Raw genomic sequence first — 17098 nt, forward strand, 5'->3', positions numbered from 1 at the left:
TGCAACTTTATTAACCTTCATGCCTCCATTCATATTGATATACATGTATATGTTTGAACTTATTTTAATTTCACAGCTCCATCCATATGAAAAATACAGAGAAAAAGGCAAAAACACTGACTGGATACTTAAACAACTCTTGGAGAAAAGAAAAATGTAACAGAAAAAAATAGGACACCTGTTCTTTAAGTTTTGAAAAATATCAGGATTAAAAATTTCTTTTACAGATGTGGAATTCCATGAGCAGAATCTCCCTTTTGAAGCGATGCTGAGCAATATCACAATTTTTTTCTTTTTTTTTATGGTAAGAATGAAAAGATCTGAATATATTTACACTACACTCACTTTACATAAATACAGGAACAACGATTACTGTACGTAATATCAGCAAACTCGAAACAAAGGCATTGGCTTCACTACTTAAAAATTTTCAAAACCAGGAACTCAAAAGCAGATGTTACACAGAAAGTAAAATAGATATTGAACTGATAGAGAAGTGTAAGATCAGTATTCATTAACAAAGGCGTCACTCTACAGCCATAATCCCAGCCACAGGATTTTTTCCCTGTGACTAAGACTCCTCATTATCTTCCACTGTGTTGAATTCGTGTGATGAAGCTGAAACATCAAGAGGCCTTTGTAACTCAGTTTTGTTCCCCTCAGAGGGAGTGACTTATTGCAAGCAAAGTAATAATGCGAGCTATAAACAGCCTGTGAAAGTGTTATGGGAGGATGCTGCATTTGACACAATGGCATAAGGCTCAGTGCGAAAAGAAAAGTGAAACATTAGAGGTCCGCCTTGCATAATGTTGTCTGTGCTTTTCTTCCAAAAAAAATTCATGGTTTCCCATTTGAAATTTATTAATTTGAGCACACATGTTGAAATCTAAACTCTGCGCAGAGCAGCTGATATTACAAGTTTGCAATATGAGGCACTATTCATTATTATTGCATAACTTTGACCCTGGTTACCGTTACAAAATTATGCTTTAAAATGAGGAAAGAGATGCTGAAGGGAAATATAATACACCCTGTCCTGTGGAGACACCATATTCAAGTCTAATTGAATTGAGCAAAAACTGGTGTATTAAGGCATGCAATGTCATACACTGGATACGAGAGTACACGTGTTGTTGATATGTGCTTGATCAGTATAATTCTTTGTCCGGGTATAGCAAAATAGCAACACAGGGAATCGAGTACCTTAATACGGTCAATGTATATAAATAATTTGTTGATTATAGCAAACACTGGTTCAGCCTTGGGAATAAAAATGATTTGATCATGAACTTATTAAACCACAAACCAAAGAAAGCAAACTGTTATATAACGTCACATATGATCATTTACATGATGAATACCATTAGCCCCATTTCACTGTATATCAAATTAGATAAATTACAGTCTCTGAAAAAGACTTTACATGTATAAATGTATTTCCTGCATCTACTAATCAAAAGCCCTATTTTTCCAATGTATATACAGGCTGTAGAACTTTGTAATAAGTTTTATCTTCACTATCACATATATTACAACATTTCAAAAGATCCTTTTTACAGAAGAAAAAAAGAGTTATATGCAATGATGAAGTGCCCCTCAATAATAAAATGTTCTCATACATTATATGGACGATAAAATATGATGATGATTATTTGTTTATAAATTGACATCTGAAATAAAATAATTTGAAAATCATACTAAAAAAAACAAACAAGGTGCTGATATGCTTTTGCCAAAATGATAATACAAACTGGGCTTAATGACATGTGCACAAACAATATACATAAATAATGATAACATACATTACCATTCTCCGTTACATCAAAGGGGTGTCACATACATCAGGGTGCATGTGTGGAAATGACTTCCCTGGATTTGGCTACTTCACTGACAGATGTTCAATGTAAGCGTGCAGGTGTGTGTGTGTGTGTGTGTGTATGTGTGTGTGTATACAGAGATGGAGAGTATTTCAATAAAATGTATTTAAAATATGTCTGTAATCACTTTTCAGTATTTAGTAATTTGTATTTTGCTAAGGGAAAAAAATAAATTGTACTTTGTAACAAAATGAACTTGTGTATTTGAAATACTGAAAAAATACATTATTGAATGTTATTATCAAATTTATCCCCAGGTGTAAAGTGCAGGGGGAAAAAACAGCTAAAGAAAAAAAACATCTAATCACAGTCTTGCTATAAATGCAAGTGAATCGTGTGACATGTCCTGTCGGTGCCAGCAACGCACTCATTGTGAACTATTTTTGTGTGTTCCTTGTGACCAGTAGCTTAAAGTTATGTGATCAAAATATGATCAGATATTGCTGCTAAGGCAACCTTACTGAACGACAGTAAAATACAAAACAGAAAGTAACAATTACAGTTACAATTACAAGTACCAGTGACAGACATACTGGGCCTTAAATGTGTGATTTAAGTCATGTGATGTCAGTCGTGTCACTCAGGCTTTCTTGCTCTTCATACTGCTCCTGTCGTAATTACTGTGGCCACTAAAGTTCACTGGTTAATAATAAATGTAAATGAGCAGAGCGCATCTTTTCAACGAAGGTGGTTAAGGTCTGACCCATACTGGAAAATCTATCAGTGTGTACAGAACAGAGGTCTACAGCCTTTACTATCAGCAGACCTGTTTTAGGCCAAAAAAGAAAGAAAGAAAGAAAACCGGAGCTGTGACTATTACGTTTTCTAAATTATGATGCACATTTTAGATGATGAAATATCAAAACTGTTTTTTTTTTTATTTTGAAATTCAGTGTATAGGCTACACTTTTCAAAATTGGAGAATGTAAGAATCACTTTAGGCCAATGATAAATGAAAACTGAAATGTTAAAAATACAAATGTGATTCATTTCCAGTTTTTTGTCAGAGTCACAGGGAGCTGCTGGAGAGAGGCAGAAGAGCTGCATGTGACTCCAGAGCCGTGGGCTTCTGAGCCCCAGAATGACAATTTACTTGTATTTTAATTAAATACCTTTCTCATACAACTATTGCATATATTATTGAACTACATTTGTGGAGCAAATATTTGCAATTTGTCATTTCATATCAATATGGCTGCTGTAAGATACTTTCTGATGTATTTGTGCCCATCTCTGTGTGCATGTGTGCATGAGTGTGTGATTTTCAAGGTGCTATTATAAAAAAAAAAAAAAAAATCTTTTTACTGGCTTCGGTCCAATAAATGCATTTAGCAGCACCATCAGATAACATGAGTTGGCTTGATACCGCAGGTCCTACACAACATGAAGAGTATTGTAAATACCTGCAAAAATGTCTGTTATTATGACTGTAAAAATATCGTTTTTAATTTAATTTCCTGATTAAGGTTATGTGTTGTTCTCCAGGAGATATTTCTACCAATAACTGCATCTAAAATATAGTGTTGCTGGATTTGTATGTGCACGTGTATGGATTTTTATATGAGCATATGTGTTTCCTCTGTTTGTCAGCAGTGTACATAGCCAAATCTCAGGTACATCAGATAATAATTTTAACATATATCTGGTCTGAGGTGAGAACATTTCAAGTGACTGTCTGTATTGAGACAAACAAAATAAAACAAAATAAAAATGATTCGGTGGAACTCAGATTAGAGCCTTGTGCTGGAGCTACCAACCAATCAACAGAGGGAGTCGTGGTACAAAATGAGGAGTCGGCCCAGTTATAAACTTCTCCTCAGATATTGACATCAGCAAACAGAACAAAGAGGAGGCTGACGTCCCTCCTCGTCACTTTGTTCAGTATGTATTGCTCTTCTGTATTGAACATCAGGTACCACGCTCTCCCTGTAACACTGCAGCCGATGTCAGTTTCAGCTTATGGTCAAGTGCTGCTGTGCAAAAACCACATGGCGAGTTTCACTTTCACTGTCAAACCCAGCTGAGAATACAGAATTGAATCATAAAAACAGATAGATCGGGACAGAATGAAAGCTGAGAGTCTGTAAGGTGCCTCTATTATTTTTTTTTTCACATACTGGATATCTCCTCTGATTGTTTCAAAGTTCACTGTACATGAGGGGTTTTATTTTTCTGAGTTAAACATAAGCAATAAGCAGGCATTAAAAAAAATCAATAAAACAAAACGTCATACTGAAAGTATATTTATCCTTTAAGATTGCACTTTACTGATTGCTAATCACAGCACAAAATCCACCAAAGATTTTTTTTTTTTAAGAAAATGCTTTCAAGAGGCTCAACATAAAGAATAGCACTGATGAGATTTGGGGTTGTCTGGCCCTGTGAGCGGGTCATGAGCGGCGTGTTCCTTTGCTGGTGTGATGGCATGAAAGTCCAGTTTTCATTGTTTGAAATAAAGCAATGAAGATCTGAAACGATGCGTTGATGAGGTTGATCCATTCAGGTTACTGTTTTGCTGGCGATGAGAAAGGTGAAAGTCCAGCCCCATTTTTAGCTTCTATATGGCATGCCTCGGATAGAACAGCAGGCTCCAGCAGGCAAAAAGGAAACCATCCATGGTGAAATGGCGCCCTCTGCTGGTCAAAAATCAGACTCACAGGGAGGCGCAACAATACTGCCTGTAACTCCAAAAAGTCCTTTTTCCTGTGATCCAGTCCAACTTCTCTCTGCTCACACAGGAAATCCATTCGACACAATGGGGTCGTTCACATTATGAATGCTGGAAAAGCAGCCATTTGACCAATTATGAAAAGAAAGATACCAAAAAAGAGACAGCTGCGATTGCATTATATATATTTTTTTTTGTCCAAATAAAGAGTGCGGGTTCATCTTAAAAATCAAAGTGAAACATTTACAAACAGTGCTGTAAAAGACAGTTCCCTATTAGACTCCAAAGACGATAACAGATCCTGCCGTCCATTCCTTCCAACCCACAGAGGATCCAGAAGTGACCCTGTTTTGTGCTCCACAAGCTCTGTGCGCCTCTCCATCTTCTCTCCTCATGACGGATGAGAGTGAGTGTGAGTGTGTGTGTGCGTGTGCGCATATGTGTGTGTGTGTTTGTAAGTGTGCGTCCAGGCCAGCTGAAAAACATTCATAGGGAGATCCCGCTCCCCCGGCTGCCTGTGTGTGTGTGTGTGTGTGAGAGAGAGAGTGTGCGTGTGTGTGTGTCTGTTTCATTGATCTCTCTGTATCTTTTTATCTCTCTCTGTCTGATTCACACCAGCATGTGTCTCCGTCGGTGCAGGGCCAAGTGGTCGGATCTGGAGAAGCTGCGGTCACAGTCTGCGCACTTGAAGGGCTTCACCCCCGTGTGTTTTCTGTAATGCCTCGTCAGCTCGTCGGAGCGGGCAAACTTCCACGTGCAGCCGTCCCAGGTGCATTTGTATGGCTTTTCCCCTGCAGAGCAAGACAGAAAAGAAAAAAAAGACAGAGTTACTCAGCTAGTGGCCATAATTTGGCATTGGTGCTTTATAAATGATGTCTCCCAGAAAGTCGTTAATTTCCTGTGAGGTATTATGGCAACAGCTATAAACATGAGAATAATACATGACATAATGGTTGTGTCAATATCAGTATACATGTGTTTTTGCTCAAAGCAGACAATGAGCCATCAGTATGGCCTCACAGCAGTCATAACCACAATCTCCGTTATCCACCATAATTAAAAAAAGCCCCATGATGTTCATAAGAGAGGAAAAGATTATGAGAAACTGAGATGTTTGCCATTCAACTGTACTATGATCATAAATAAATCTCTTAATGACTGCTCTTAAGACATCACAGTGCACTGTTAAATGTGTTCAGTAGATCTTTTAAAGCATTATGCATGTGTTTTAAAACTCATCAGACCAATTTCAGAACAACTTTAAAGGGTTTCTCATGATCATGGTCTCAGTACTGAGGCGAGCCTTAAGAACACTTTGTGGATATCTTGGACTTGTTTTGGTTTTTTCCCTACTTGGATTCAAGTCTGGTTAGTTTACCATGATTGTCCTCTGTCCTTCACTTAAGTTACATGAAAATATGTGATATGTTGACAAGCCCAAGCCCATGGCACTGGGTAACATAAATTAGAGTGTGAACATGTAAATGTCATCATTGTTGGACAACTTGAGCCTGCAACATAATCCAATAAAATCACAGCATTTAAACAAACACACTCAGACCTACTGACCTGTATGCGTCCTCCGGTGTGCTTTTAAATGGGAGCTTTTGGTGTACACCTTATTGCAGCCCTCAAAGTCACATCTGTGGATTCTTCTCTTTTTGGAATCCGGTGACTCTGACCTCCGGGGGCGCCGTATGCTGTCAATACTGAACGGGGACATGGAGCTGCAGCAGGAGAAAAACAATCAACGTAAAAGCATTATCAGACTGTGACGATGACTTTGCAAAACAATGTGAAACACACAAAATATAAGCAGGTTTATGCTCAAAGACACACAGACTGCTATTATACTGAAATGAAATAAAAGTGTAAAAACAGGTGTTACCTATGACACTAATTAAGGTTGGGTGCTGCCATTGTGCATGTTGGCTCACTGAAAAGCTCTGCCACACTAAATGGAACGTGACCTTCATTTCATATCAATATGGCTGCTGTGAAAAAGGTCTGTTCTCACCCACTGTAATGCACAAAGGAAATTCAAGAGCTGCACACAGTTGCAAAAGAAAGAATAAAAAAAGAAATAGTTATTAATTTCTGGGTTTAAAAAATTCTCTTTGTGAATTTTAGTTGGCAGGGTAAAATTGCTGTTCATAATAGTTTAGGAAAATAAATCCTCCTGAATCATACTGCAGCTCCTCTCATTCATTTCTGTGACAGCAAAACCCCTGCAGTAAAGAGCTGCCATTGTTTACAGTGTAATTGAGTCTTGATTTATGTAAATAATACTAATAATAAAATTCTTCTTCTCAAAGACAATATTAATGTACACTGTAATGTGACTACAGTTGTTATCGTTTTATCTTATTTTTATGGTATGATACAAGAGTTGATTATGGGATGTGTATGAAGTTACATTAGTGTATTTTAGATGTGAGATTAACTGTTGCTGAGCTGCATGGTGGCATGTGAAAACTGCAATTGATATCCCACAGCACAACAACTACATCAATCTGTTTGTTGGTAATAAAGACTAACTTCCAGCATACAGAACTAACTAGAAAACAGTATACTATAAAGATTTGCTTTATAATAAGAGTACAAATTACATACTACTTCATTACTTATGATGATTTCATGCAGTCATGAAATCATGTTGGTCACCACTAACAAATGACCAAGTCACTATGACTTTATGTGATTATATCACACTTAAATATTCATCAGTTTAGGAATGTTAATTCATAGTTACTTCACACATGGACTGATATTCATCAAGTTAACTGGATTTCAGTTACATAGAGGTTTATTTATGTAACTGTACAACAACAAATACATGGGTCTGAAATAAACTTTTACAACAGGACTACCATTATTAATGATATATAAGTGGCTTATTAGGTTATCAATTACATTGTAAACACCTTAAAAATCAGTAATAAGCTGTTAATACAAATTATATAAAAAAAGGTAACAGCGATCTGTTCCTTGCCAAATAGTGAACCCACATGTATGTGTACTATTAAGCCTCAGATCTCATTTCTTATATTGTCTATCAGCAGCATTTATACATATCAGCTTCAGCTTAGCCATGATGATTTATATCCTTATTGTAAAGTTTTACCCATTAGTGTAATACATGCAAACAGCATAAGGTTGTCGGTCAGCAGCTCCGCCACCAGGTGGCAGTGCAACACTGCTGTCCAGTAACTGTGAGGAAGCAGATGAGGTAAGAAGGCTGGTATTCTTACTGCTCCAATACTTCATCAATCAAAAGGTGGAGTTTTATTTTTCAGTGCTGTTCAGTGAGGTTAATGACTACTGTGCTATTTCTGTCATCAGTAAATTCTGGCATGACATTTCCTCTGCAATAAGTAGTCAATATCACTGTTGATTATGTAATTTGTCACCTCTAACAGTGCAGCCCTGTAGCAAAGTGTGAGTGTGTGTGCGAGTGTTTGCGGTGCAGTATAGTATCATATCTCCGGTAAATCTAAATGTGCTCACGCATCACTTCTCTTAATGCTGTAGACACACACACACACACACACACACACACACACACACACACACACACACACACACACTCTGAGAGAGCGCAGTCTAGGAGAGAGCGACGAGAGAGTAGTGTTGTGGTGGATGGTCAGTAGTTCACATCTCACCAGTGATTGTCGAGTGTGAAACAGCAAGCACTTTTCACACAGTGATAAACACATGACTGTTGCACGCACACAACAACCGGGCAAGAAAGAAAAGGATACAGTAGAGACAGAAAACAAGAACATCTCTGTTTACTAGAGGGGAGGAGAGAGATCTGTGGGATATATTTAACTGTCAGCAGTGGTGGAGGAGCACAGTTTCTTTTCTTTCATGTCTCAGAGTCTCTGCTGTGGATATTGAGGAGCAGGTAAGACAGGGTGAAGAGGGTAAAAGGGGGAAGGAGGGAGCGCACGAGAGGAACAGCTTCGGTTGCGTTAGAGGGATTTGAAAGAGGAGCAGGGGCTGCCAGACGGGCCCTCCAGTGAACTGTCTCCACCGCACACAAAACCTACTTCCTGTGTCTGTGTGTTTTCACCAAAGCACGATTTGTCAAATGCAGACTCAGATATACTCGTGCAACCAAGACACATGCAGGCTGCACAAATACACAGAAATTCAGAAAAAACATACAAATCACCTGTTGCTCTTGGCCTATTGCCAATCTGAAGCTGTACAGGAAATGAGCACATGAGTCAGATATGAAGTGGACTCCAACTCCCCTCTCATTTCTGTCATTTCTCTCTATCTCTGCTGTTCAGAAAATATCCCGGCTTTGGGAGCAACAGATTATATGCAACGCACTTATGTAATAAGGAAAAATAAAAGGTAACTGTACTCTATTACAGTCACACAAAAAGGTGGAGGTGGCAAAAGTACACTCATTCTTTAATCAAGTAGAAGTACAGATTTAACTTCTTTGCTCAAGTAAGAGTGAAAAAGCACAGCCTCTGAAATATATTTTAAGTATAAAAGTAGGCCAAAGAATATTTCTACCAGCTCTTTCTGCACAAAGCTAAATGAAACTCACCCTTTCTCCACAACTGAGTCTCCTTCTCTTGTCTGTTTCATCTTGTTATATCTTTTACATAATTTTTCATCTTTTTACGTCTCTTTTGTGTGATATACACTGATGGATATACCAAGACTTTTATGACTTTTATGTGTTATTGTCCCATCCATATAAGTTGAAATCAGCGTTGGGAAGTTGGCACCATTAACACATAATAAAAATAATGTACATATATTTGTGTTCAAATGTAGGAGGTAAAACTAAAAAGCTGTCAAAAAAAAAACCACTCAAGTAAAGTACAGATACCTGAAAACTCTACTTTAGTGCAGTAAAGACTTCAGTACTTCATTAATTCCATCTTTGAAAAACAATGTAATCAGATTACAGATACATTTGGTAAAAGAGGATCCATCCATCCATCCATCCATCTATCCATTTTCAACCCACACCCCAGACCTCCCTGTCCCCGGCCACATTAACCAGCTCTGACAGGGGGATCCTGAGGCGTTCCCAGGCCAGCCTGGAGATATAATCCCTCCACCCAGTCCTCGCTCTGCCCCATGGCCTCCTCCCAGCTGGACGTGCCTGGAACACCTCCCTCAGGAAGCGACCGGGTGACATCCTTACGAGATGCCCAAACCATTGGCAGGATTACAATTTTAAACTACATTTTAAAATAAATAATGATATGCTACCATGTGCAGGACGTACACATTTCAATACTTCACAAATCTCATGACACCACTCTGATCTCAAGTAAAACCAGCTAATCTTACAGTTGACAATTCATTAGCATGTCCCCATGTGAAAAAATACTGTCAATGGGTGACATTATTTTAACTTTAAATCAAAAAAGCAGAACAACAACATATAACAGAATAAGGAATATGTTATTGCAGCTTCATCATCCAAGGACTTCACATTAAATTTAAAGTTCCTGTGAAGGCAAAATTCATGTTTAAGTGCTTTTATCACAGGTACTGCAATATACATCACCTATATGCAAAATATTATATTTGACTAAACAATTTGACCATATTTGGTATGGGGGTAATCCAAAAGTAACAGAAGTAATCAAGTTACATTATTTTAATACTCTGACATTGCAAAGAAGTTACTGACTATATTTTAACAGATATCAGAATACATTTTCAAAGTATCTCCCCAACCATGAAAATATCACACTGCAACATGACGTAAAAAAAAATCTACATTTCAACAAAGAAGCGTATAAGACTGAAGGAAAACAGTGAGTTTTTATTAGAAATGATTTGATGAGATTACCAGGCCTTCTGATAATCTAACTGTAGGTTTGTGCGTCTGTGTGCGTATGTGTGTGTGTGTGTGTGTGTGTGTATGTTCAGGAGTAGTGAAGAGGAGGGCAGGATTAACAGTGGAAACACTCTGAGCTCAGACATCGAGCAGATGAGGCGGATGTTTACATTCTGACTTCATCCATGAAGTGACTCCGTGATTATGAGATAATTTAGGGAGGTCTGGGTACAACAGCTCCTAAAACAAAGAACGAGCGACGACTCATTACTCATAATAAATTAATTCATTTAATGTGCCACAAATGCTTCTTCTCCGCTGCTGATAATTCTGCTGGCATCACTGCTCTGTGACTCAGATTTCGAGTTTTAATCCATGTTCGGGACCAGATAGAAATTTCACAATGCAAGTCACGTCAGTCCTCACAGATACACAGACGTTACAAGTTCTTACCAACGAAACAAAGGTAAACAGTTCCAGACTTCTAAATCCATTTTAACGACCCTCTAAGCATTAAAATAAAAAATTATGAAATAACTTTGCTGATCTATTTATCATTAAAATGCACACCATGTAACCTCTGCTGCTCGAGGTTTCTCTCTTACTAAAACAATAGCAAATGATGCATGTTTGATGATACTGTTAAGTAGCCTGTGATCATAGTTGTGCTCCTCACTGGTAAAACAGCACCATTGCTGATACAAATCTGACATGACTCAGGCAGAAATCATGTTCACAGACAAGGTACTGCATTAAAGTTTTATTCACATTACATTTAGTCATGATTCCTGAATTTTTTCCTTGCTCTCTAATGCAGTGGTTCTCAAATAGTGGTCCAGGGACTCCCAGAGGCCCATGGCACTCTGCTAGGCGTTCTATGAAATGTTTCCAGATACATTCATTTAAATGATCATGATATAAAAATATGTATTTCTGTACTTATTAATTTATTTAGAGCTATTTTTTTTTCAAAAGGCTTCTTTTTAGCCTGCCCTGCAAAAGCATTACGTATTCACAAAAACTATGTCCTCTCCACAAACAATTTTATAAGCCTATCATTCATCATCATCATCATCACAGTCCAAGGCAAGGCCTCTTGTTGTTCTCTTTATGTTTTTTTATTAGGTCTATTTTTCACATTCTATTGTGTATATTAGATAGATATATAGACTGTATTCATCTTTATTCCAAAGGACATACATGAGGAGTCCCCAGTAAATTTTCTTATCTATAGTATACAATCTTTTCCCGGAAGTTATAGCAACTAGCGGCTCATGGTGAACAAACCCTTACCTTGAATAAATTATGTGTTTCTCTGTGTGAACATTATTGCAAACAATTTGAGATACTGTAAGTACACAACACAATAAAATATATAATATATGTCAAGGAGTTTTAGACATTTTAACACAATATTATAGCTTTAACCACGCTTTGATAATCTATTTATTGTTGTTAAGTCATTTATCAGAAAACAAAAGCAACATTTGCTCACTCTGTTTGATAGAACTGATCATCTGGGTTTTCAATTGTTGTTTGGACAAAATTTGACATTTAAAGACGTCACTTCTGACATTGAGAAACTGTGATGGACATCACTATTTTCTGACATACTAAGGCCAAACGTTTAATCTACATTATAACAGAGTTAAGCAGCAATGAAAATAATGATTAGTTGCAGCATGATTTTTACTCATCATGTTTTAACTGCAGTTGAAGACTTTTCATGCTTCTCTGTGGGCTGAGAAGATTTCAACACTGCTGGTCTATTCTGCTTCTCTTCTGAAAGATGCTACTAGCAGTGTTAAGCTGCTATTTATATCTGCAGGCTTACTGTATGTGTAACACATCCATAGTAAAAGATCGTTGTGCTCACGCTTGTTCAACTGGTGTGTTTTAAACCAGCAAAATCAGCAGCTAGAGATGGACTGGTTTACACTTTAATGTAAAAATACTTGTGTGTGTAATTAATAGCTGAATAACTTTTTCACGTAATGAGACAAAAATGTGGCAAAATCAACAGAAAACAAAGTTAATTCACATAAACAAAATATTTTATGTCTTCTCTCTGTATGTATCCTAGCTGTTTTGTGAGAATCAATTTGTTGTATTTTCTCATGTGAGCCCAGGGGCAAGCTAACACTGCCTTGAACCCTGTGTCACCACCGTGGCATCATAGCTGTGTGAATGTGTCTGTTTGTGTCTCCCAAAGCAGCTGAGAGAAATAGGAAGTACAGCTGAGAACCTTTTCAAACAGAGCTGACCTCTGTTTTGGTTCCTTTGTTTCCCTTTTTTTTCCCCTCGCTTCTCTTCCTCCGCCGATCTACGCAAGTACAACAGTGAGACAGAGAGAAAAAGCGGGGGAGCGAGTGTATGTGTGTCACATGTAACAGGGGTTTCCTACAACGCAAACACAACGCACGCTTTTCTAACTTCTCATAGGACACAAGGTCGCAGCGAACACAGCAGCAGAGCTACGTGGTTCTCAAACAGACCATCGGTGTGGATAAAGGAAAAGCCTGGCTTATTTTGAGAAGTCTAGCTTATTTAAGTGAGAAATCTGTTCCATGACTGCGGCTCAGTAACCATGGTAACTGATACCACTGAACTAGTCTGCTCCGTGGCAGGTTAACTGCCGAGCTTAATTTAGCCGTGTGTCAAAGAACTCCCAACAGGCAGAAACAGAACCCGACAGACAGTTCTCTCAAGTGTCTTTCTGCACTTGCATCACTTCTGTCCATGCAGAAACACAAGTTCAGACCTGCTGTCTATATGACCAAGCATGAATTTGTGTGCTTCCCAAAGAACATATTACGGTAATTAAAAAAACAAAACAAATAATAATATCTTACAACTCTGACTGTCTTCAAAGGCCAACTGGTTATTTGACATTTATTTAAAAGCTCAACAGTCAAACACTCAAAAAACAAACAACACTCAAAAAAGTGGGCCAAAGTTGTTCTGAAGTTGTTTAAGTTGCTCAAGTTGTGAACAAAAACAAAACACACAAAAAAAGTCCAAACAATGACCGTCTGCAGAGTTTACATTTATATTTCTCCAGTTTCTGTATCTCCAAATTCAACTTATTCATTTTTAGATTTTTGTGGTCCATGTCCAGTTTCTGATTTTAATTGCTGATGAGCAGGCGATGCTTGTAAATTGAATGAACACAGCCGGTGAAAGAGAAAATGTTTCAAAGAGTAGCTAATTATGTAGTTTGGTACAATCAGTATGAATAGTCACTGACTCATGTCCTGCAGCAGTATGGTTATGCAGATTTTTTTTTGTAGAATGAAGACATTTATTAGCAAATATAAATAAATAAAAAATAGGCTTGTATAACTTAAAGAAATGTGGCTCTTGGCTTTTTTGCTACATAGTAGAGCTGAAGATAGACAGGAAAAGGATAAATGAGAGCGAGGATAACCTGCAGGTTGATCTCAGGTTAGATTTGAACATATGGAGCTGCTGTGGTCTTAATTCAGGGGGCAGATGTTCTATCAAGTGAGCTACTGGGGTGAGGCGAGGCACTGCAGGATCATATCAACTTGCCATTTAGTCTGTCTGTGTTGTTTTGTTTGCTTTTTGTTATTGTTTTTTGCCAGCCGCTTCCCTCGCTCTGTAAATTGCGGCAATATTTTTTTCACGTTGACCCCTTTAAAGTTCAATCAGCAGGGTTTGTTCCACTGCTGAGAAGAAAACCGCTCCTACTTTCCCCTCTTTTTGTGACATAGAGTTTGTTAACATGTGCACATGTATCCCGGATATGATCAGCTTTTTGATCCCAGTTTTGTGCATGTAAACGTCACATCCTGGTTTCAGCAACCAGCCAGGTTTTGCAAAACTTAGATATGCTATCTTGAGTGCTCCCAATAGAGACTAGGATAATGTGGCATGTAAACACCTTATCCTGATATCTGAACATTTTATGTTGATACAGAGCAGAGTGGTTGCCATGGCGACAGGTCAAAATACAACTGCACACAATTGATCGGAAACCTGGATACTGTATAGAGGGATATGAATAACCAGGCTTCTCATGTTCCATGTAAACACCATATTCCAAATATGATCAAACCATGTTAAGTCTCATAACCAGGATACCTGTGTGCATATAAACACAGTCATAGCATCCTCTTTTTGACAGTCACCTGCTCTGGGCAATGTTCTCCATGCAAGCTCACAATGCAAGCTTGTTCAAACCTGGCATGAGTTAGTGTTAACAACACCAGGTTAAAGTGTGTTAGTGGAACAGTTTAAGCCTTGAGTGGAAGTAGAAGTTAATTTGGGCAGGGCTTTTTAATTTAAACACAGATTTTAGTATCAGGCTTAATGGAAGACCCCTCTGCAGTGATAGTGGATTTATCAAGAAAACTGAAAAAACTGTGTGTGTGAGGGTCTGTGTGTAACTGTGTGTGTGCACTGGAAGACTGCCCACTGGGCATCCCTGTACCTGTCCGTGGATACTACCCCTTGCATCACCCCCCTCCTTCCCCTCCTTCCACCTGCTCTGCTCCGTGGCCCCCAGGTCCTTGGGGACCAGCCAGACTTCAGCAGAGACAACCCTTCCAACACAAACCCCTAAACCCCCAAACACACACACACATACAAATACACACCTTCTCTCCAACTGTCTTCCTCTCTTTCATTCGTGCTCTCCCACAATAGCCTATCCACCCATCCCCAGGGAAACGCATGAATATGGACGAGGCTGCCCAAGAAGCACATGACACACACACACACACACACACACACACACACACACACACTCGCGCTCTCACTCTCTCCTTTCACTCATTTATTTATATATGGATACCTGGATTGGAACCTGCAGGCACTCCCATCCTCCGCCCTTGCACTTCTCTCCTCCTGATGCTCTCTGGATGACTGCTTGTGTAAATACGGCTGCTAAGTTACGTAAAGCAGTTCTTTTAACCCGTTCAAATGAAAAGAAAAGACAGCAACTCGACGGGCCCATATATTTCAAAGAAGTGCTGTCGGCTTCTGTTGCAGTGCAGATGTCCACAGAGCGCATGTGTTGTGTCAATACAGAATGCACATTCTTCCTCTATGTGGCCAAACCGGCGTGTAACTCAAGAAGACTACAGACTGCTTTGTTTTTCGCAGACAAACATGCAAGTCTGTGTTCCTGTTGACAATGGCTGACCTCCTTCTGGAACCAGCTGTTGTGTCCACTGTGCAGAAACACGTGCATGCATACAGTGCACAAACACACATTCACACCGGAGGATTAATACTTACAGACGTGCACGCATACTTTTTCTACGCGCACAGTCTCTCACACACACACACACGCAGGAGAAGCACAGTGTTCCACACAGCACAGTCTGCACTTTGCACACAGAGAAGTGAGTGTGTGGGCAGGCCCTGGCAGGGCATTGCTAAGCCTGGCTGGTGATTTCTCTCCATAGTGAAAGCTTGGGCAGTGAAAGGTTGGGTCCTGCCAACCTCTGTTCTCCTCTGACCACCCGGTGCCCACGTGTGGCACTCAGGGGCACGCCTGTCCCTTTCAATAACCTGCATCGAAACCTGAGTCCTCTGCTGAGTGTGTGTGTGGGTGTATCTGTGTGTGTATGAGCTTATTTAAAGAGGTATTGCACACTTACATGTTTTTTGAGCTGTAAACTAAACTACTAATTACTGTACTGTAATGAAACACATCAGTGATCGTGTCAATATTCACATTTCTTAATAAATGTATAAAAATCAGTATTTCATGGGTTGAAAAACGCTACCTACTGTTTTAAGTCATCCTGAGCTTTGCAAGGCCAGCGCTGAGATATAGCCAACTGTCCTGGCACTCTGTGTTGTGACATTTTATTTATAAAAAGCAGGTTAACACCCTCTGATCAGAGTTGGGCAGCCCACCCCCCCCAGCCTTGTGTGTACAGTACTCATTTTCACATATATGGTGATCGAGACTCATCAATCACATGAGTTTACAATATTTTTGGCAAATCCCACCTCCACTATACTGCAACAGCAGGACTACAGCTGTAATGACTGATACCACTGCAAAAAGAAAAAAAGTCCTAGGCATACAAAAGGATAGGACAGGATATTTTTCTTCCTTTTTTAAAGTAACAACCTGCACACAGGGCTGGTAGAGAAAAAGTCCCTGAGCACTATCTGATTTCCCTGCAAGCCAAATTTTATGCAGGAACACAAAGAGTGAACTGAACTGAGATCTTAAATGAAGACTTTTTTTTATAGCTTTAGTACTTTTGATATTATGAAACAGTAGTATTGTATTTAACAATTTTTAAACATGTGGTATTGACAAAGTATTAGTCTTTCATACTTTTGACAACCCTACCATAGAGACACACAGGAGAGAGTAGCCTCTCTGAGTTGCTAGCGTGAACTTGGCTAGCTACGCACACAGGCTAAACACTAGCCATACAGGTACAACGCTGAAACCTTTTTCAAAAAGTGCCCCAGATGTGCTTGTTATGACCGGCAACGCTCCATCTCAGTCTGTGTTTCCTGCACTGTTTTTCCCACAGTGTTTTGCCACAGACACAAAGCCTCTGAAAACAGCTGCCAGTGCTTGGTTAGCTCTGACTACTAGATGCTACTACTACACTGAATGATGATCAGTCACTCTGGTCGGTGTCATATTGATGACACACAGTGGTTAACCAGTGCACTGCTTGCGAGAACCATTATTTTAACCAATAAAATCTACAGTCCTCAGCTAGAATAAATGAA

General features: G+C 39.0%; 1 protein-coding gene across 2 annotated transcripts in view; it reads right to left on the reverse strand.

Moving 5' to 3' along the window:
- Positions 1 to 4021: 4021 nt before the first annotated feature.
- Positions 4022 to 17098, reverse strand: part of klf12b (Kruppel like factor 12b) — a 56568-nt gene continuing 43491 nt past the window's right edge. For both annotated transcript variants that reach the window (XM_084724876.1, XM_084724877.1), the window contains exons 5-6: positions 6115 to 6272; positions 4022 to 5336 (exon numbers count right to left, since the gene is read on the reverse strand). In XM_084724876.1, the coding sequence (XP_084581002.1) occupies positions 5155 to 5336; positions 6115 to 6272 (340 nt within the window). In that variant the 3' untranslated portion in view covers positions 4022 to 5154. The remainder of the gene's footprint in view (positions 5337 to 6114; positions 6273 to 17098) is intronic.

This window comes from Lutjanus erythropterus, chromosome 8, assembly GCF_056507025.1.
Source record: "Lutjanus erythropterus isolate fLutEry1 chromosome 8, fLutEry1.hap2, whole genome shotgun sequence".
Lineage (NCBI taxonomy): Eukaryota > Metazoa > Chordata > Actinopteri > Lutjaniformes > Lutjanidae > Lutjanus > Lutjanus erythropterus.